Source organism: Trichosurus vulpecula, chromosome 1 (genome assembly GCF_011100635.1).
Source record: "Trichosurus vulpecula isolate mTriVul1 chromosome 1, mTriVul1.pri, whole genome shotgun sequence".
NCBI classification, from domain to species: Eukaryota; Metazoa; Chordata; class Mammalia; order Diprotodontia; family Phalangeridae; genus Trichosurus; species Trichosurus vulpecula.
The window spans coordinates 171,561,610-171,584,271 of NC_050573.1; the positions used below are offsets into that span (position 1 = coordinate 171,561,610).

General features: G+C 39.8%; 1 protein-coding gene across 1 annotated transcript in view; it reads right to left on the minus strand.

Annotated features, from left to right (window-relative positions):
- Window positions 1-22,662, minus strand: part of F13A1 (coagulation factor XIII A chain) — a 198,692-nt gene that overhangs the window by 52,419 nt on the left and 123,611 nt on the right. The window contains exon 8 of the mRNA XM_036766459.1: window positions 18,120-18,258. Within this exon, the coding sequence (XP_036622354.1) occupies window positions 18,120-18,258 (139 nt within the window). The remainder of the gene's footprint in view (window positions 1-18,119; window positions 18,259-22,662) is intronic.

Below are 22,662 nucleotides of genomic sequence, written 5' to 3' on the forward strand. Positions count from 1 at the left end.
CAGATGGCAGATCCATCTTGGGCACCACGAAGATGATGATCATGCATTTTCCTTCCCTTCTTTTGCTTTTTATCTTCTAAAAAGGTATGAGCCTGGAGTTTCCTAGTAGGAGGCTTACATCTGTTTCACAAACATTTATTTACCTTTATTTTTTAAAAGGCAGCTAGGAAGTATAGTGGATAAAGCATTGGACCCAAGGTCAGGAAGACCTCAGTTCAAATCAAACCTTAGACAATTACAATATGACCCTGGACAAACCACTTAACCTCTGCCTATTTAAATTTCCTCAACTTTAAAATGGGGATAATAATAGCATCTATCCCCTCCCCAAGATTGTTGTGAGGATAAAACGATATAATGTTTGTAAAGCATTTTGTAGACCTTTAAGGACTACTAGCTATTATTGTCAAAGATTTACTTTTTCTTTTAAAATAGTAATTGTGATGATAATATATTGTAAAACTCTGTATTATTGTTAGAATTCTGTAGAGTAGGAAGATTCAGTATCAGGAGAATCTGGAAATGGGAATAGATTTAAAAATGACATTTTTCCAGAGTGTGATCTATGACTGGGGGCTCAGACTAGGAAAAAAAGTTGTTGATTCAGTTTCACTTCTCTATGCTTTTATCTGTCATGATAAAAATGTCAAACAGCACACTTCCTAGTACTGATCATTAGGATACTCCACTAGAGAACTCCTCCCAAGGTCAGACAACAATTGATGTCTACTCTTTGGTTCTAGACATTCATTCAGGTCCAAATCTACTTAACTTTACAGTTGTTTAACTCAGATCTCTCAGTCTTTTCCATTAAGACAGCATAAGAGACTCATTTTTTTAGTTAAAATCATGATAAGCTGTATTTACATTTCCCTGATCTACAAGCGTATCAACAACAGAGTAGGGTCAATCTGGCATGAGCTATTCTAGATGAAGCCATGATGGCTTTTTATGATGACTGTTGCTGTTTCTAGATCTTCAATAACCATCTCTTCAATGATCCATTTTACTAATTTCACTGGCCTATAATTTAAAGATTTCATTCTCTTCTCATCTTAAAAAATTGGGAGAACATTTGCCCTTTTCCAGCCTTGCAGTATCTATTCTTCACTATGCCATGCTGCCTGATATAGCTCATTGAAACTCTTTTTTCCCCTGAATACCTTGTAGCTATTGAAGAAAAGTGGTGGCATTTGTTCATGATATTGAAAGCCTAGGACTAACCCCTTGTTTACCATTTCACTCCAAAATATGCTTATTCTTTTGTTTGTAACATTAATGTTTCACTCTGTTATTTAATCTCTATAGCTTCTTTTCTTTTTCTCTTTCTTTCTTCCTTCCTTCCTTCCTTCCCTCCCTCCCCACCTCCTTTCTTTCTTTCTTTCTTTCTTTCTTTCTTTCTTTCTTTCTTTCTTTCTTTCTTTCTTTCCTTTCTTTTTCTTTCTTTCTTTCTTTCCTCCTTTCTTTCTTTCTTTCTTTCTTTCTTTCTTTCTTTCTTTCTTTCTTTTTCTTTCTTTCTTTCTTTCTCTTTCCTTCCTTCTTTCTTTCTTTCCTCCTTTCCATCTTTCTTTCTTTCTTTAAGTCTATTTCTTTGTTTGAAGAAGCAGCCTAACCAGTGGGAGAAAGCAGTGGACCTGTAATGAAAGGACATGAGTTCAAGTCTCAGTTCTGCTATTTATAAGCTTGATTATCTTTTTGTTGTTCAGTCCTTTTCAGTCATGTCTGACCCTTAGTGATCCCATCTGTGGTTTTCTTGGCAGTGATACTGGAGTGGTTTGCCATTTCCTTCTCCAGCTCATGTTAACAATGAGGAAACTGAAGCAAATAGGGTTATGTGACTTGCTCAGGGTCCCACAGCTAGTAAGGGTCTGAGGCTGGATTTAATCTCAGGAAGATGAGTCTTCCTGACTCCAGTGTTTAGATCTCTCCTTATTCCCCTTACATTCTACCCTGTATTACCATTCTCTGTAAATAACCAGCTTCCCCCTCCCCTTCCATCCCCGTGCTATCATGTAAGCTCCTGAGGAAAGGCATTGAGCTAACTTTCAACATTATAGCCCCCAGCACTTATCACAACAACTTATTAAATATTGTTGAATTGTATGCCCTTAACATTTCTTCCCACATCACAACTGTCTGTTTTAGATGTTAAATAAGCTTTTAGAAGGCAAGGATTGGGTCTACGACATTCAATTTGTATAGAGTCTCCTATGGTCTCACATAAAATACGTTCTTGATACAGTGAGCCTCAATTAAACGGAATGTTCCAGTTAATTGTCTTTCCATGGTTAGCTTGATTTAAGGAGAATACCCTTTTTGTTCCAACCTGTGTCATTGAATATTCCTCTGAAAGGCATGAGTTACTCAATTCTTTCATGATTCAAGATCTTACATTTTGTATAGTCATCATTCTCTTAATGTTGCTCTGTTGTTTCAGTTGTATCCCACTCTTTGTGACCCTATGTGGGGTTTGTTGGCAGAGATGCTGGAGCAGTTTGTCATTTCCTTCCCCAGTTCATTTTATAGATGAGGAAAGTGAAGCAAGCAGTGGTAAGTGACTTGCCCAGGGTCTAATGCTAGTAAGTATCTAGGCCAGATTTGAATTCGGGAAGATGACCTGTCCCCACTTTAGGCCTTGACATTCTATTCACTGCATCACCTAGCTGTCCATATATACTGACTTGTTGTTGTTCAGCAGTTTCAGTCACATTGGACTCTTTATCATCCCATTTGAGGTTTTCTTAGCAGTGATACTGGAGTGGTTTGTCATTTTCTTCTCCAGCTCATTTTACAGATGAAGAAACTGAGGCAAACAGAGTTAAGTGACTTGCTCAGGGTCACATAGCCAGTAAGTGTCTGAAGCCAGATTTGAACTCAGGAAAATATATCTTCTTGACTTCAGGTCCAGCACTCTATCCACTGCTCCGCCTAGCTGCCCCAGTCATTTCTTAACATCAATTATTATCATATAGTCTTATGATTATAGATACAGAACAGTGACATCAACCTCAAATAGGCAGGGCCACAAACCATAATAAGGATCCCTGCAAGCCACATAGTGACTTAGAAAACTACACATTACCATTTTCTATGTTCTATGCTATTTCTGTTTCTTTTGTTAAATATTTCCCAATTGTACTTTGATGTGGTTCTGAAGCACTTGGGTGCATGGTGGCCAATGCTAGCTGGAGTGCTTGATACCTCTATTGTAGGAGGTAGGGGCTATCAGGCAGGGTATATTGTACCCAGGATGCTAAACCCTGAATGTTTTTGGTCATGAGATCCTAGATTTGGAACTAGGAAGAATGATAGAGATCATCTATTCCAAACTTTTCGTTTTACAGGTGAGGAAACCAGGGCCCACAGAGGGTAGACATCTTGCCCAGGATCACCAGGATAGCAGGCAGAGGAACTGGGATTCAAATCAAGTATTTTTGTCTCTTTAAACAAATACGTGCTCTAAGTGTGTTTCCTTGCTATCTCTTCCCCACAATAGCAGGGTAAAAAAATTTCAGTTCATTTAGGGTTCTGATAAATTGAGGTGTTAATAATGCTTCTGATAATGATAAGTAAAGGATACCATTTATTTTATTTCTTGTGTCTCTCTCAAAAGGCAGGGAGGACTGGCAATTTTTCGTGTTTCTTTCCAAAGCATTGCTGTATCCCTGCAGAATGCTAATACGCTGGCAGTGCTGTTACAAGAAACTCTTCAGAGTTTCTGCAGTGGCTCCTCACCAATGGCAAATGGCCAGGAGCGCCTTTTTATTTCTCCTTAGGCAAACAGCACCTCTAACAGTGAGACAGCTCCTAATGTGAGGCTGGTGCATTGGTTTTGCAGTACTTGGAAGCAAGAAGCCAGCTCTAAAAAATGTGCTGTCCCTAACATCTGGCTAAGGTCATATTAGTTGGGGTGAGGGGGAGTGGTGGTGGCCACAGGGATGGGGAGAGCCAGACCTAAAATATTCTCCACCCACCCAAGGTCAGCCTCAGCAACTAGGAGTGCTGTATGTTCAAGGTAATAAAGTGGTTAATTAAAGCAATGAGGGCTTTAATGCCTTCACTTGGCTGGATGCTTAAGCACACCACAGGGTCATCTCATTTACAATCTGTCCAGAAAGTTTCAAAGAGAAATAGTTCTTAAAAGCAAAGAAAGAGAGATGGGCTTGTAACTTTGTTTCTACAGTTTTATTAGGGCCCAAGGGAAAGCACAAATAAGACAGTGAAAAGCCCTAGAGGAGCCAGCTTGGAACAGTTTCAAGAGTAAACCAAGTGTTTGAATTCTTTTATTGCAAAAAAAAATGGCAGGGGGTGGAAGGGAGTAAGTCATTTACCTGGGAAATAATTTGCATTCTCGTGGCAGATAGAACAGACCCACCTCCCCTGTTCTGCTGATGGGCACCTAATGCCATCAATGATATTCACAATAAGGAAAAACCATCAGCGTCCCAGCATTCTTAAATTTTGACCATTCTATTCATAATAGGTTAAAAAAAAAGGAAATGGCAAGAAATCAGTGGGCTCTGAGGCTTGTCTAACAAGACATTTCAAAGTGGAAATGAAAGCCTGGATGGAGGAAAAACTTGTCAGTTAGGAGAGTTAATGAAGCAAGATGACAGAAAAGGAATTATTCAGAAAAAGGGAGGCATGTCAGTGGAATCTTTCATGTGGCTGAGTGAGAGCCCCACACCCTGCTTTGTTCACAGGGATGTTTCTGTTTCCTCTTAGGGGCTGGGGAGGAGGTTAGAAGCAGGAGGCCTTGGTGTTCTCCAGGGACAGGTGAGTCAATGGGGCTTGCCAGAGGCCTAGCCAGGTATGTGCCAACCTGAGTTCTGTAGAGTCTGTGTCCTATGAGGCCCTTTATTTCTCTGATGTTGGGAGCTAACTAAAGAATTCCCTAAGGAAGCAATCAGAAATAGCCTAACTTTTGCAGTAGGGCTGTGAGAGAGATGAATGGAGGTTGTCAAGGAAAATCTAATATAGAAAAGGATGGGATTGCAGGAAACAATCACCAAACAAACAAACAGAGAAGAGGAAGATGTTTGGAGGATTTGTGCCAGCCTCCTTCTTGCCTGGCTAAGTGATTGATCAGTCAAGATAAGAGGAAAGTATGTACAAAGTAGTCATACCAGCGATATATTCTACCAAAGAGAACCCCGGTATAAAACATAGGTTCTCTTCTTTCCTGTCTTCCCATCTCTTTCTGTTTTCCTCTGTTTCTATTACCCTGTCTCTATCTCTCTCTTGTAACCCAGGTTTCCAGACAAGCTTGAAGCGTTTTGAATGAAACTCTTCTACTTAATAGAGAAGATGCTGACTCGATGTTGGATCACGCCTAGTTGTGTGAGGGTTGAAGTTGGCTTCAAAGCTTTCTCTCCACCAATCATGAGCATCTCATGCAAAATCACTAGTTTTGGTTAGAACCCTGAGTTATATTCTCCTTCCATCTCTCTCTGTTTCTCTCTATCTCTGTCTCTTTGTCTCTATCTCTTTCTCTCTCTCTGTCTCTCACTCTCTCTCTGTTGATCTATCTAGAACTTAGATGTCTTACCACACTGCCTGCCTTAATCAATGCTTTGATATTAGATAGATTGGGGAGGTGGATGGGTAAATTACTTCTAAGCAATTTGAAGGGTTTGTGGCATATTCTAAAATATAAAAAAATAGGATTTCTTCACTTACATATATAATAACCTCTTAAGTTTCCATGTACAAAGGTTTCTATAAAACATATAATTTTATAAAATAGATTCCTGAGTTTCATGTATATGTATATGTATGTGTATATGTATGTGTATATGTATGTGTATATGTATGTGTATATGTATATGTATATGTATATGTATATGTATATGTATATGTATATGTATATGTATATGTATATGTATATGTATACATACATATGGGGTAGCTAGGTGGCACAGTGGATGGAGTGCCAGGCCTGGAGTCAGGAAGACTCATCTTCCTGAGTTCAAATTTGGCCTCAGATGCTTACTAGCTGTGTGACTCTGAGCAAGCCACTTAACCCTATTTTCCTGTTTCCTCCTCTGTAAAATGAACCGGAGAAAGAAATGACAATCCATTACAGTATCTTTGCCAAGGGAACCTCCAATGGGGTCATAGAGAATTGGATACAACTGAAATGACTGAACATCATACATACATAAATTCACATATGATAGAATATACACATATATATCTACATATGTGTATGTATGCGTGTGTATGTTTATACCATGATTTTCCATTCCTCCTATGAAGATTCTCTTGTTAAGTCTGTAGTCATAGTTATTTCTTATGAAAATGTCTTAAAGGGGTTTTCATGCATTCTTAAGAATAATCAACCTTTAAAAATAGAAGAATCAACCTTGGATTATGCAGGAGCTAATGTTTTAATTTGTCTTTTATCCTTTCTGTTAAGGCTTTACTCCACTGGCTAATTTTGGTACCAAAGATGAGTTCTTAAAAACTAGGCTAACAGAGTACAAATTCTGGGACTACTAACATAGAAAGAAAACTGTGTGTGTGTGTGTGTGTGTGTGTGTGTGTGTGTGTGTGTGTGCGAGAGAGAGAGAGAGAGAGAGAGAGAGAGAGAGAGAGAGAGAGAGAGAGAGAGAGAAGTAAATAAGTAAAAGTAGGTAAGTAAAGGGACAGTAATCTTCAGGTTGGTCACCAGTTACTTAATTGTTTTGACCATCCCAGCTCAGGAAACCATCCGCCAAAGCAGAGGTTCTTTACTTGGGGTTCCCAGACCTCCTAAGGGATTTGTGGATAGATTTCAGTGAGTTCATAACTTTTTAATATTTTGATAACCATATTTCAAAGTAATTGATTTCCTTTATCATACTATGTATTTTATTTTGTGCACTTAAAGATATTTTTCTGAGGAATCTATAGGCTTCATCAGACTGCTGAAGGAGCCCATAACATACAAAAAGATTAATCACTTTTTCACTAAGGTGTGGAAAGACTATGATCTGCTTTAGTGGAGAAATTCTACACACTAATGAAATGAAAAGTCTTTTTAACATGAAAATAATGTCAACTTATCATATTCTTGATTCCTATCCTCTCTCAAGCCACCCTTCTTAGTCCACTGTCATTTGTTACCAGAGGTGGCAGGGATAGACATGGGGGCAGAGGCAGAATTCATTTCCTTAGGGCTGTTCCACATTAGCAATGATGATGGTGAAGAAAGAGCTTGACAGGAGTGATTCAGATAAAATTTGGGGATTACCTGAAGATTTCAGGCATCCACGTTGACCTTTACTCTCATTGCCAGGGAAAAACAAGAGTTTAGCAGTGCTTAGGGCATTAATATAGGGCTTTAAAAATCAGTCAGTATTACTGTTCACTTTTCTGTGGCAAGGAAGCCAAGGGAAACTAGAGTGAAAATGGCTAGCACTCTATTACCTAGCACTGCCCCCAACAAAAGACTATCCCATACTGCTAGTAAACACATTTATGCCTATAGTTCTGAAAACATATTAGAGCTTGCTCTCTTCTCCACTTTTCAGAGGGCTTTTCTCACTTAAAGAATGACAAAACATATCAACAAAGGCTTGAGCCCATATTCTGTAGGGCAGGCTTTTTTTTTTTAACACATTCTAGAATAAAGTACATATTTGTACATTTTTATTATGTAGAAGACTCTTTTTTATATAAAAGCAAACCAACAGGGTTCAGTGAGCTCCAGAATTATACTTCTGCATTGAAATAGTCTTTCATGAATATGATATTCCAAATCTGGTATCACCCATATGCATGTATATGTGTATGTATGTATGTATGTATAAGTCTCATTTCTGATTCTTATTGGTGGTGTGACCCTAGGTAAATTATTAAATTCATAGTGCCCTCAGACAAGTCTCAAAGCCTATAATGAACATACAAAGCATGTGGCCATCTGCATTAGCAGAAAGATTTTCCTCACTGGGAGTTCCCTAGATCAATGAAATTACAGTTTTGGTTGGCGAAGAAACTCCCTTATATGGGTCAGTATGGTTTGCCATTTCCTTCTCCATCTCATTTTATGGATAAGGACACTGAGGAAAACAAGGTAGTGACTTGCCCAGAGTCTTCTTTCTATCTCTCTCTACATGCATAAATATGTGTGTATGTACATCCATCTGTCTGTCTATCTATCTATCTATATATATATCTATCTATGCAGCTAGGTGGTATGTGGATAGTAGACTTGGAATCAGAAAGACTCATCTTCCTGAGTTTGAATCTGACCTCAGACAGTTACTAGCCAAGTGACCCTGGGTAAGCAATTAACCCTGTTTGCCTCAGTTTCCTCATCTGTAAAATGAACTAGAGAAAGAAATGGCAAACCACTCCAGTATCTTTGCCAAGTAAACCCTAAATAGGGTTGTGAAGAATGGGACATGACTGAAGAATGACTAAACAACAATATATGTATAGACTAGAGCTGTGATTTCCTTGGTTTAGGGAATCCTCAGGGAAGGAAATTCCTTCCGTCAATGCAGATGAATGCCCGCTTTTCAGCTCCTTGTAACTCCTGGTGAGGAGCCTTTCTCCACCAACGTTATATCATCAGTGAACATCCACTCTGGGCAAGACATTGGATCATGGTGTTAGCATACAGGAAGGTATAACACAAGTGGATTGTGTTATGCTTGACCCCCTTGCTTGGAGGAAGATGGCTCATGCCAGTGTGCTTTGTTTTAGAGAAATTTTATATTGTTTGCTGGAGGCAATGTGACATGGTATAAAGAACTCTAGATTTGGAGACAGGAGACCTTGGTTCAAATTCTGGGTCTCTCACTTACCAGGTCTGTAACCTTGGGCCAGTCCCAACCTCTATGAGGCTCAGTCTCCTCGTCTATTAGATGATGATAACAACGATCATGCTACCTCTCTAGGGTGGGGTGGGGGGTGTTGGGCTGCTATGAGAATTCAATAAAATAATGTTTGTGGAGCACTTTGTAACTGCCCTAAAGCACTATATAAATGTGAGTCACTAATATCATTCTACCTAAGCACTTCTTGTGTTGACAAAATCAATTCCCTCTATTTACTCTGCATGTGGAAGAAATCCTTTGAAAATCAAGCGACTAACCACCTCCCTTGCTCCAGAGAGGATGTGAGATAGAGCAAACCTTCTATCCAGCTGGAAGAGAGAAAAGCCTATTCCTAGCACGGAAAGTGTTTATTCTTAGCCTGGGGTATGTTGCAGAAAGGAGCTGAGTAAGAATCCAGCACGGGCAAACTGGATAATTTCTCAGCTCCTTCCAAGTCACATCGTCAAAGTGTGGCTCACAATTTTTAAAAGAGTATTCCCAGACATATTCAAAATATAAAAACTCATTCTGAAAGTCAAATAAGAATGATCTTCAGATGATTTCCCATTTAGCTTCATCCACACATCTGCTCCCCTGAGGCTTTCTTATTTCATTTATTTGGTTCCACTTGCCACAGGTTTATTCTTTCACATAGTATTATCATCATCAGGGAGTCAGTCATTTAATAAACATTTATTAACCACCTACTATGTGCCAGGCACTGTGCTAAGGGCTGGGGATACAAAGAAAGGTGAAAGACAGTCCTTACTCTCAAGGAGCCCCCTCCTTTTCCAGGTAAGAAGAATGATGGCAACTGTGTTTGAAAGGAAAGGTTTCTTCCAAGCTACTTGTAAGTTTTACCACCTACTTTTATCTAGTTTCTATTCTATGATGTCCTTTATCAAACAAGGTGACCAAAATTGAATTATTCCAAGGGGAGGTCAAGCCACTAATTTATTTCATGCCATCTGAGCATGCTCCTTATTCTTGCCTCCCCAGGACACCTGAATACACCCATTCACTCTTTTGGCTGTGGTTGAACCCTGAGCAAGCATCTTCATTAAACTGTCCACAGTGATTCATAGACACTTTCCCCCAGAGTTTACAAATAATTCAGAAACCATCAGCATACCAGGGACAGGTAGCTGAAATTGATTCTTGGAATGTTCGTTGCCTTATACTTGTCTACACTGAATTTCATTTGTTACCACGAGGTTCAATAACTCGGGTTAGATATGTCCTTTGGATGGTCTCTTCTCCTTCTGACTGGCTGAAACATTCACTCACTCAGTCACTCACCATTTATAATGTGATGACAGTGGGCAAAGCACTGTTCTACATTATATGGAAAGGTTAGAGAACTCCATTGAGGAACTGTGTGTTGAGGGAGAACAGGAAAATCACTTACAAAGAGGGCTTACGACCAACTAATGACAATGATGATGATGATGATGATGATGATGATGATGATGATGACTTAGATAGCATTTTAAGTATTTGCTAAGTGCCTAATACATATTATCTCATTTGATCCTCTTTATGCCTCTTTATGAGGCAACTGATATCATCCATTATCCCCATTTTGTAGGTGATCCAACTACAGCACAGAGAGATCAAGTCACTTGCCCCATGTCACATAGCTAGTGAGTGCTTGAGGAAGGATTCAAATCCAGGTCCTCCCATCTCCAAGTGAGTGGTCTATTCACTATGCCTCCTGCCCACTACCTCTTGCCTATCAAGAATCACAGAGTCGGGGCTTAATGATATACTAAATGAGAGGAGAGGAAGAATGAAGAGATAATGGGGAAACTCTTCCTTTGTAAAACTGGGAGCAATAATATTTATAGAATATTACCTCTAGTGAGGAAAATACATTGCAAATTTTGTTTGCCAGATTTGTGATTTCATTGAGGGAACTCCCATCACCAAGGACACATTGGTAAATCTGTAACTCACAGTATTAGAAGGAAGGCAGGATGATAAATGACTTTCCTAAGGTCACACAGACAGTATGTGCAGAGGCAACACTTGAATTGAGGTCTTTCTAACTCCAAGGCTAGCTTTCTATCTTCTATACCATATGAGTCATTATGGGTAGAATGCAGTGCATCTTAAACTGTGGGTTGCGACCCCATATGGGGTCGTGAAAAATTTGGCAACAGGAAAAGGTTTCTGAATGTGCAATGACCAAAAATTAATTAAAAAATCAAACATAATGATTCTGAGGTGTTTCTGGCTGCACTTGCCCTTGTTGCATTGAGCGACTTCACTGCAGTCTTGGTTCTGAACATAAAACATGCACACTTTGCACTGTGAATGCCCTCGGGCCACGGAGTTCCAACAAACACTGCCAAACACAAAAAGGGGTGGCACGTGGAAAACATTTAAGAAGTAACAAAGAGAAGCAGTGGGGCAGAGTTAGGGTGCTAACTTCAGAGCCAGGAAGACCTGGGTTCAAATCCGGCCTCTGGCACACAGATTGTATGACCCTAGGCAAATCATTTAAGCTTTTAGAGCCATAGGCAACTCTCTAAGACCGTAAGTTTCAGAGAAGGGATTGACCCAAACTGGAAGAGGGAATTTCCTCCTTCAAGAGTTTCCCGTGAGACTGAAACCACAGGTCTAGTACCAATCCTATAAAGCCACCCATCATCAAAAATAAATTGTATTTGGTTTGTAATCAGAGAACAAACAATGCATGCTCACGTCTGCTCTTACCCCCACTGTCCCTGGACCTAGCTCTGATTCTAGCTTGATCTTGTAGCCATTGGAGAAGTAGACACAGTAGAGGACTGGTACCTGCTGGTGCAGAGTAATACCGGGCAGACTGTAAGTGATGATGGGCCATAGATCAAAGGAGAGGGAAGAGCCAGATGGATTCAATCCAGAGAGGGTTCATGGCAGAGGACAACCTGAAGAATTGCTTTGAAGGAGAGAGGGGAAAGAGACTGGAAGAACAGAGGGAAATGGGGCATTTCATCCAGAGGGAGTAATATGTACAAAAGCACAAAGATAAGAGTGATCAAGCCAGCTAAGAGAAGAAATCTATTTGACTGGAGTTTGTAGTGGGAAATACAATGATGAAAGATGGGGCGTATAAGGTGAGAGGAACAGTTTATTGTAGGCAAGGATTTTATCTGATCATAACCTTTTTCAGTCTCGGCATACCTAGGTAATACTTTTTGGTAGCTGGTGATGCAAAATGCAGAGTGAGAACCAAGGTGGGGTGAATGGGAATTTGTCCCAGGGTGCCACCATCAAGGAGGGGCATTCTTCTTCTCTGTGTCATTTCTTTGACCTGCTGCTCCTGATTCAGTTTGGGGCAATCCCTTGAATAGACAGGAATTTATAGACAGGGTCACAGAAGAAGGGGCATCAAAATCCTTAAACCCATATTGAAGCAATCTCTTGCTCTTTCAATTAAGGGAATTAGGATGACATCCAGCTTCTGTTTAAGTTGTTTCAGAAAATCTACACCTCCTGAGATGCTCCAGTCTCTTTTGGGAAACTAAGACAGAATGAAAGTGTGAAGAGGCTTCCTCAGAACAAGGCTCCAGCAACCCTGAATTAGAACCACCTTCAGGTGTGGTGTCTCCAGAGAGTCACTTACAGCCCTCATTAGATGGGGGAGGGCGCCCTCTGGGTGTCTGGCTCCTCTGAAATAGCTTTTAAAAGTCACCTGGAATTTGACAAAAACCAAGTCTGTAGGAGATTGGGGGGATCAAGTGAGGTTTGGCCTGAGGTTTACAGAGGGATTGAATGTGGAGAGGTTCAGGGGTGCACAAAGTTTAAATTCTCACCCCTCCAACGTTTCCTGCCCACCTAGTTGGCCCTGGGGAACTTCTTGAAATTAAATCTGAGATTCATCAGGACTGGCTTGAATTGATATCCTCTAAAGTCTCTTCCAGATCTAGGTCTGCAATTTTTGGTTCAGGGAAGGGGGTAGGGAGAAACTTTGGGCCAAACAATGAAACCTAGTTTGCCAATATGGAAAAGACAAAAATCATTGAGTTTTAAAGGTGGAAAGAATGCCAGTGCGACAACTGATCTCTACCTTACTGATGTCACCATTTCCCATAATGCCTGCTCATTCAGGGTAACTCTTATTTGTGGACTCTCATCAACATCGTAATAATAATAATAATAGCTAACATTTATGTGGTGCTTGCTGTGTACCAGACACTACGCTAAGTGCTTTATAATTACTGTCTTATCTGATCGTCACAACCACCTTGGAAGGTGAATGGTATAATGCCTATTTAACAGTTGAGGAAACTGAAGCAAACAGAGAAGCAGAGGCTTGCCCAAGGTTCAACATCTAATTTAGTCTGAGGCCGGATTTGAACTCAGGTCTTCCTGCCTCCAGGCACTATGCTCCGTTCACTGCGCCAGCTTAATTGCCTCAATAAACCGCAGGCAAGTCCACCAAAAGTGTGAAGAGTCTTTTTTGTCATTGCATGAATGCCAAATGAGCACGCCAATTGTCCGTTGGTTAATTCTCACTCTAGCTATGTGACAGCTCATCTTTTTGTTCTGGTCATATTTATCTATGATAACATCCATTATTCTGTTCTGTGTAATTCCTTGTGGGTAATGCATTGTGCAGTTAGACAGTTCAGTGGATAGAGCACTGGACCTGGAGTCAGGAGGAGGACTCATCTCCCTGAGTTCAAATCTGGCCTCAGACACTTACTAGCTATGTGACCCTGGCAGGTCACTTAACCCTGTTTGCCTCAGTTTCCTCATCTGTGAAATGATCTGGAGAAAGAAATGGCAAACTACACCAGTCTCTTTGCCAAGAAAACTCCAATTGGGATCATGAAGAATCAGGCAAAACTGAAAAATGACTGAACAAATGTAAGCCCTGGGGATACAAAGAAAATCAAAAACATCCCCTGTTCTCAAGGAGCTCATATTCCAGCTGCGATAACATGCTAGTAACCGGGTCTGTATACACGCTATATATTGAGTAAGCAGAAAGTACTCACAGAAGAAAAATCCAACTAGTGATGGGGGTTGCGAAGAAGTGATGAGGGATGGGAAGAAGTGATGGGGGATGGGAAGGGCCTTCTGCATAAGGGAAGATTTGAGCTGAGATTTGAAAGATTCCGGGGAGGCAAGAAGATGGAGGTGAAGGAGGGAGAGCACTCTAGGCATGGGGGGACAGGTAGTATGAGAGATAGAGCACATCAAGGAGATATAATTATATTTTAATGTAACTGAACTTTGATGTGACTAGATCTTAAGAGTGTGTGGAAGGGAACTGAGTTAAAGAAGCCTGGAAAGGTAGGAAGGGGGCAGGTAATGACAAGCTTTAAATGCCCAGTAGAGGACTTTAGATTTAATCCTGAACAATGAAGTTTTATTAAGCTGGGGACAGGGCAACATAGTGATACCATGCTTCAGAAAGATCACTTCAAGAACTGAGCTATAGGATGGATTGGAAAGAACAGGGATTTGAGGCAGGGAGACCAACCAGAAAGCTATTGCAGTAGCTAAGGGAGAGGTGATGAGGTCCTGAACTAAGGTCGTATCTGTGTGATTAGAGAGAGGCATGTGAGAGATGCTGTGAAGGTAGATTTGACAACAGATTGGATATGTAAGGTGGGAGTGTGAGGAGTCTCAGATGACACTTAGATGGCAGGCCTTCCTGACTAGGAAGATAGTAGTATCTTTTAGTAATTATCTTCATAGAGATGATAACTAAACCCATGAGAACTGATGAGATCACCAAGTAAGATAATAAGGAGGGGAAAGAAATGAGGGTCTGGGATAGAGCCTTGGGGGATACCCCTGTATGGTAGATACAACTCAGATGAAGAAACAACAGAGGACAGGAAGGAATGATTGCAAAAATAGAATTAGTTTATAGCTTTGTCATGAAAACTTTGAGAAGAGACAATATTTGGGAAGAGAAGATGAATGATAGTTATTGTCTTCTTTAATACCCTACCTAGTATACCTGTAGTGACCATGTGCAAGTCTCTAAGGTAGAGGTGATGAATGGAGGAGGGCCCAAGAGGTTGTCTGGAAGGTTGTTGTTGTATTTGTCCTTCATGCTCAAATAGGACCATGACATCAGGGAAATGATGACATGACTTGCGGTTGACTTTGATTTGAGTGAGGGAGGGCTGTGTAAAGTTGCCAGCCTCACTTTCTCCCCCAGAGCTGTCTGGGTCCAGTGGTCTGACATTCACCAGGATGACTGGAGATGGCCCAGGATGCGTTGGGAGACCCTGGCCCTTTCCTGTCTGGAAGGATGTCCAGGTCAGTACTATGCATAAGCAGACTAGGGAGCTATCTGTACACTGTGATCAGAAAAATTTGATAAGGGTATCTCTTAAATCTCTCCCACTACCAACCTAGCATGGCTTTTGCCTTCCTCTTCTGCCTGCCCTAAAAGTTACATTACAGCCTCCTTGCTGAATTAGAAGACAAAGGCAAAGGCATAATCCAGGTGTGTGGAATCTGCGGCCTTGAGGCCACATGCAGACTTCTAGGTCTTTGAGTGTGGCCCTTTGCCTGAATCCAAACTTCACAAAACAAATCCCCTTAATAAAAAGATTTGTTCTGTAAAACTTGGACTCAGTCAAAAGGCTGCACTCAAGGACCTAGAAGGGCACATGTGGCCTTGAGGCCCCAGGTTTCCCACCCTTGGCATAATCTCTAGAAGGCCATTATAAAAATTCATGTTGTCCTTTCCTTAATCTATTAGCATAAATATTTCATTAGTCAGCTGAAGTCATAGAGGAAGGGGAAAGGGAGAAGAGGGGAGACTATTAAATAGGAATGTTTCGATTTGGGAGATAGCCTGGGGACACTGACACAGAACAAGCCCTGGGTGTTTGGGAGGAGAAGTGGGACAGCCTTCTAGAGGGCACCAGACAGACAATGAGGAATACGGGAAGAAGCAGGAAGCATCTAAGCTAGAGAACACTGCCCCACCCTGTGTTTTATCCTGGAAAGAGTTCTGGATTCAGACTGCTTCTGCCATTTAACATGTATACCATAGGTATATTTATATATGTACATGAATGTATATTTATATTTATATATATATATGCATTTAACATTAATAAATGTGTATAAATATTATATATGTATTTAGCATGTATATCATAGGTAATATGCTGAACCTTTCTGGTCTTCATATCTAAATTTAAAAGGCTATACTGGAAATCAGGAGTTTTTACCTTAAGGTCTATAAAAATATTTTAAAATATTTTGTTAACTCTATTTTGTTCTAAATCTAATTACATGTAAAAACAATTTTAACATTCTTTTTTCAAATTTTGAGTTCCAAATTATTTCTCTCCCCATTAACCGTATTTCAGTTTAATGGTTTCTTTTATCTTTTATTTTATGCATTTACAAACGTTTTTCTGAGAAGGGCCCTTAAGGTTTCACCAGACCAGCAAAGGGGTCTACAGCACAACAGAAAAAGATTAAGAACCCCTAGACTAGATGATCTCCAAGGTCCCTTCCAGTTCTAAGGCCTGTGTTGGAGCACCTAACCTAGGCACTTGGGAAGGGGGAAGGCCTGTGGGATGTAGATGTTTGCTGGGATGCTGCGTGAGGCGTATTGGATATAGAGGCGTATTGGAAGGAGAGGAGTAGAGGAAAATAACTAGGATTTGGGGGCTGTTGCAATGAAGTTGCAAGATTTCTTTGTGTATGTGTTTGTGTGTACAACTGGAGGAAGAGATAGAGTGTCGAATGCCTAAAATTCTTCAATCTACCACTTTATCAAGTCCTGGTGGGCCCTTACAGCAACTACTTCAGTGTGTTTTGATTCCATCATATACATTCAGAGACTTTACACTGCAAATCTCTCTTTAAAGTGTTTCTTAAATTGTCACTCCATTTGCTGAGGTCAGGCTCACTTCTTTCTGCACAGCCCCTCGGCTTTGCTCCTCCTCAGCTTACTCTAGCCCTTAAAATGAACCAGGCTATGTTTTATTCATAGTGATGCTCTGCAGCTAGTTCAGTGATTCCCTTCTTTCTACATTGCCAAATGAGCGCTCCCTGATCCTGGGAGTTAGTGCTGCTCTGGCAACCATTCGAGTTGTCTGTAACAAAGAGAAAATGGAGCACTTCTCACTGTTAATTTCTTTTCAGATGAGCTTCTCCTTTCTCATCACCCCAGTCTGGATGTCTTCACAATGGTGGTTTAGCTTTATTGCTTGCAGAGTATAACCTTAAGAGTAAAGATATTACTTACTTGGAAATCCCCTATCTGTTCAATTCCTGGTAACCGCTAAAATTATGCTCCAATTTCCCCTTGTAAATGTCATTGTAAATAACCTTTAAGTTGGGACACCTGGGAAATTATCATTGTTTTTCTCCCCTCTTCTAAATGTATTGGACTGAGAGGTCACAAGGTACAATATTTCTCTGGTATCTTAATGAACTAATCTATAGAGCATGATGTCGAACAGATTATTCAGACTGCTGTCAGCCATCTTGTTATGGGCAATGAGAGGCAGCAGACGGATGAAGTGATGGAAAATGGTCCCATGTCCACTATTCCCACTTTACTCACATTTCTAACTGATGGTGATAAATTGACGATGAACAACAATCAAAGCAGCCCCATCTTTAGATTCGAAGGACAACAAATAGGTAGAAAAGCAAATCATCATAACAATCTTCTCGTTACCATTTGCAACAGAAAGGTATTAAGTCTTAAATAAATTCATTGGAGCAAACCCAGACACCGAATTGTGGTCTTTTCTTATTGGTAGGAAAAGAATAATGATTGATACTAGGAATTGTGTTTGTTTAGTATCCCTCCTTACCTTTATCTCTCAGAATCCCTTGTTTCCTTCAAGACTCAGTTCAAATACCATCTCCTACAAATATGAAGCCTTTTCTTATCTCCTTAGCTTCTAGTTCCCCCAGTTATCCCTTACAGGTTTTATTTTACATACATCCATATATAGACATGTTGTCCTTTAAATCAATCAACAAACATTTATTATGAACAAGACACCATGCTAAAGATCTGGGACGTAAAGACAGGCAAAAAGCAGAGTTCTTGCTTTCAAGGAGCTCATGTTCTAATGGGAGGAGGAGATTCACTTTGCCTATACATCTACAGCACCTGGCACATAGTAGATGCTTAAATAGATGCTTGTTGATGGGTTGATCTAAAAACAAACTGCACCAATCAGACATTTTTACTCATGATGCTGAATCACTCTAAAAATAGTCAAGAGAAAGAAAGAAAGAAAATCTGAGCTGAGTTTTCTTGCTGTGAATATGAACAATCGTATGTAGTAGTTCTTAGAAAATGTCCTTGAAGGTACAACTCACCAAACCGAGTCCTTGGTAAGTTTGGGATTTATTTTCCCATCTTCTTCCAGAAAGATGTCCAATTGCAAATTGGCATTATTATCATGGGCTGAGAAATAATTGGTGACAATTCTTGCAGGTATTCCAAGGCAACGAAAAACTAGAAAAACAAAAACAAATCTGGACTAATCTTCTGGAATTACCATCAGACATTAATAAACAGAAAGGGGAACAAGTCCTGCTTGATAAAAGTAATAGTATAGCACCATAATAAAGATTTTTACTACATGGTTTTTACTCAAAATATTCCATCAAAGAAGGAAAAAATTGACTATTGATACGCAGCAGGTCTGGTTTCAGGAACTGCATGAACAGAGCTAATCCAAAGGAAGTTGAGCTAAATGAACACCTCTGACTTCATAGACTCCCATTTTCTGAGCTAGAATGGACCCAGCAGCTCTTCTCATACAACTTCCTCATCTTATATCTCAGAAAACCTAATATTTGTGACTTATCCCATTGAACAATCTTAAAAATAAGCCCATGGAAAAATCAGGACCAAAAAACAGGCTTCTCTTCTCCCCCCCCCCTACCCACAGTAGAGGGGCCAAGCTGGGTAACAGTGGGAGATAAGGTTGTATAGGTCAGATGGGACCAGTTGATGGAGGGCCTAGAATATTAGATTGTATTGACCACTACTACCACCACCACCACTACTACAACAAATACTACTGCTACTACTACTACTGCTGCTGCTGCTACTACTACTACTACCACCACCACCACTACTACAACAACAACTACTACTTCTACTACAACAACAAAAACAACTCTTCCTCCTCCTCCTACTACCACCACCACTACTACAATAACAAATACTTCTACTACTACCACCACCACCACCACCACCACAAGTACTACTACCACCACCATCACAACTACTACTACTTCTACTATTACTACCACCACCACCACCACCACAACTACTACTACTACTTCTACAACAACTACTACTACTACCACCACCACCACCCTACTACTACTACAACTAACACCTAACATTTATATTGCACCTACCATATGCCAGGCACTATGCTAAGTGTTTACTTCATTTGGTCCTTTCAAAAACCCTGTGATGTAGGTGCACAGATTTAGAGCTAGAAGAGATCTGAAAGGTTATCTAGACCAGCTCCCTCATTGTGAAGAAAACTCTGTGATGCTATGTGAAATGATGAAAGAGAATAGTCTAACAACAGAATCCTGACCATTGTTAGAAAGCATCGGTGAGAGAAATATTAAAAAATATTTCTCATTTTACATTATTTTAATTACTATTATAATCATATCAAACAGGCTTTCTGATGTGCTAATGAGACTTGTCTTTGAGAATCAAGGAAAACTAAATTTGGAAATTAGGGTTTTATAGAGCAGAAATCCAGTTGTTTTTTCATCTTTGGATGGAATTCACTCTGGTGCCTCTCTGTAGAGGGTGACACCAAAGATTCATTTTAATTGCTTGATAATAAATTACTCAGATGCATCTTTTGCCATATGTACCTATTGATTAAACTTAATTCAATTGCCCTCCCTGGCTACCAGGACTTGAGCTATCAGGGCTCATTGAAAATAATTCAGCTGACAATTTTAAGATTAATGACTGAGCTTGGTTCTTTCTTTTGAGATCAGTTAGCATATTTAACCAATGGTTGTCCATCCCCATTCAATAGGATAACCTTGGAAGTCTGTAATGGAGGTCACTGTCAGCTGTCAGCCTCCTTAAATGACTTAATCCATAACTCCCAAACAGTGGGAGAGGTTGCTCTTCCTTCTCATTCACATCTTCATCTCTCTGTTGAGTTGCAGTGGCTTTAAAGATAAGTTTTGGACTCTTCTATTATATTCCTTGAATCATTCTCTGACTCAAGCTATTTTCAAAATAGGAATGACTCCATGGGTATCAACCTTATTCATAATAGTTATTACGGGGAAGGTTGAATTTAGGGTTCCAGCCTCCCTTTCTTCTTTTTCCTTTGTGGTACCCCCTATAATAGGGTGCCTTACCTCCACAAGTATTTGACGGCTCTCTAGGTTTCTCTCCATACCTCTTTTTAAAATGTGCTCATAGGAAAATATCTGATCATCTCATTCACAGTAATCTATAGATGACTGACAAAGATGAAAGTGTTATCATGGTTTGCATTTTCAAAGTCAAAGTCACAAACCAAAGACATCATGCTATAATGGTGGAATTTCAGGCATCACCCCTCACAGGGGGAGGTGGAAAAGAGATGAGGGGTTAGGGATAAGATTATATTCTTGGCCTCTCTGAAATAACTTACTGTAGATCCAAGCCTACCCTCTTCTTAAGGGCTTTCTATATTGTATTATACTTTGAAGGTAAAGGGCCTTGAGTCTGGTCACTTCCAGCCAGCATATTTCCATGAAATCTAATTTCCAGGGATTAGTGACAATCGATGTGGAGTAAAGAGAGATAGAGAAGGGAAGTCTAGTAGCCAACGAATGATATTTTTCTTTTTCTCCCTCTAGAAAAATTCCGAACATAATTCATCTACAGGTCACTGTACATTTCCACCCAGCCAGGCCACTAGGAATAGGACTTTGAGGTCATAAGATTAAAGAGTTTGTATAAAAGAGGTATTTTTTTCTTTTTTCTTTTCATTTTATTCCTTTTAAATTTATTTATTTTTAGTTTACAACATTCAGTTCCACAACCTTTTGAGTTCCAAATTTTCTCTCCCTCTTCTCCCTTCTCCCCTCTTCCCCCCAAGACAGCATGCAATCTGATATAGGTTCTAGAAATACCTTCACATTAAACATATTTTCACATTAGTCATGTTGAAAAGAAGAATTATAACCAATGGAATGACCCATGAGAAAGAAGAAACAAAACAAACAAAAAGAAAAGAGAGAGCAAATAGTTTGCTTCAATCTTCATCCAGACTCCATAGTTCTTTCTCTGGATGTGGATAGCTTTTTCCATCATGAGAAAGAGGTATTTTTCCCCATAGATTTATTGACCAATTCTTCGACAGTCACAACCTTTGCTTACAAGTAGACCATAGTATTGTCATATGTTGCCTTGCCAGTGAGTATAAAAAAGCCATTAGTTGAAAAAAGAAAATCCATTTGACTCCCCATCCTGTGAAAATTTGGCTTTCATCATTTGTAAAATAAAAATCAATCAATAAATAAAGTTAAATCAGTATTTAAAAACCAAACCAAACCAAACCAAAAAAACTAGCAATCTTTTGGAAATGGTGCCCAGTCTTAGATTGCTGGCTAAATAGTAGAAAAATGAAAATTCATTTCCAACTCATTGATCTTTATAGCAGCCTTATCAACCTCTCAATTAATATGCAGTAAAAGAAATATATTTTCTACACATTTCTTTGGGACTTCACAAAAAAGGAAAAGCAACATCTATGCCAAAGTTATGCAAACATTGTTTTTAAATGGCGCAGGGAAGTAAAGAGGATTCTTTTCTGCCTCCATGTGTTCTCCCTTAGAGAAAACATAACAGCAGATAGGACAGTGGGAGGGAAGTAGGGAGATATGGATTGTGCTTGAGGTTATACCACCTAATTGCTTAGGGACCTTAGGCAATTCATTTAACCTATTTCTCCCAGTGTTTAGAATAAAGTCATCACTACCTGCCACTACCCCTTCCATAGCAAGGGAAAAGAATTAATTGGATAAATCATCAACACCTGCTCCAAGTTTCCCCTAGGAAGGTAATGCTAGGCAACTAGGACACATATTTCATTCTGTGGTGTTTGAGTATTTGTTTTTGAAACCTCTTTTTAACAATCTGTAGTTTCAGAGATAAAAAGGGTATGACTTTTTATAACCACATTCCCATTTGGTCTCCTCTCTGAGTTCTTCAGATGTATACAAGTACAGAGTTGGGCTTTAAACAGGTCAGTGTAATCTTTGTGTAAAGAATTGTAAGACTGAAGAAACCTAGGAGCATAGCTGGCATTTTCATTCTGTGTTGACTATATCCTCAAATATTCACTACAGGAATGCTCCAGAAACAACACTGGGAAGCTAGGTCTCAGATGAAATGCTGTATGATGAAAATCCCTTTAATTTTTTTTTTTGGTCCGGACCTACTATTTCATTGGGCAGCTAGATGGTACAGTGGATGGAATACCGAGAGTTAAAATCCAGCCTCAGACACTTATTAGGTTTGTGATCTTGGGTAAGTCACTTAACTCCATTGCCTCAGTTTCCTCATCTGTAAAATGATCTGGAGAAGGAAATGGCAAACAATTCCAGTATCTTTGCCAAGAAAATCCCAAAAGGGGTCACAAAGAGTTGGACACAACTGAAAAATGACTAAATGCTTCGCTGGTGATGAGAATTCTTTGGTATGGAAAATCCCTCCACTGATACAGACCAGCAACTCATCTGTAACTTACAGTTTTAGAGACTTGCTTTGGGGAATTAAAAGGTCAAATATCTTGCCCATGGTCCCATAGCTTGTGTACGTGTAAGAGTAAGACTTGAAGGTAAGTCTTCTTTATGCTAAGGCTAGCCCTCT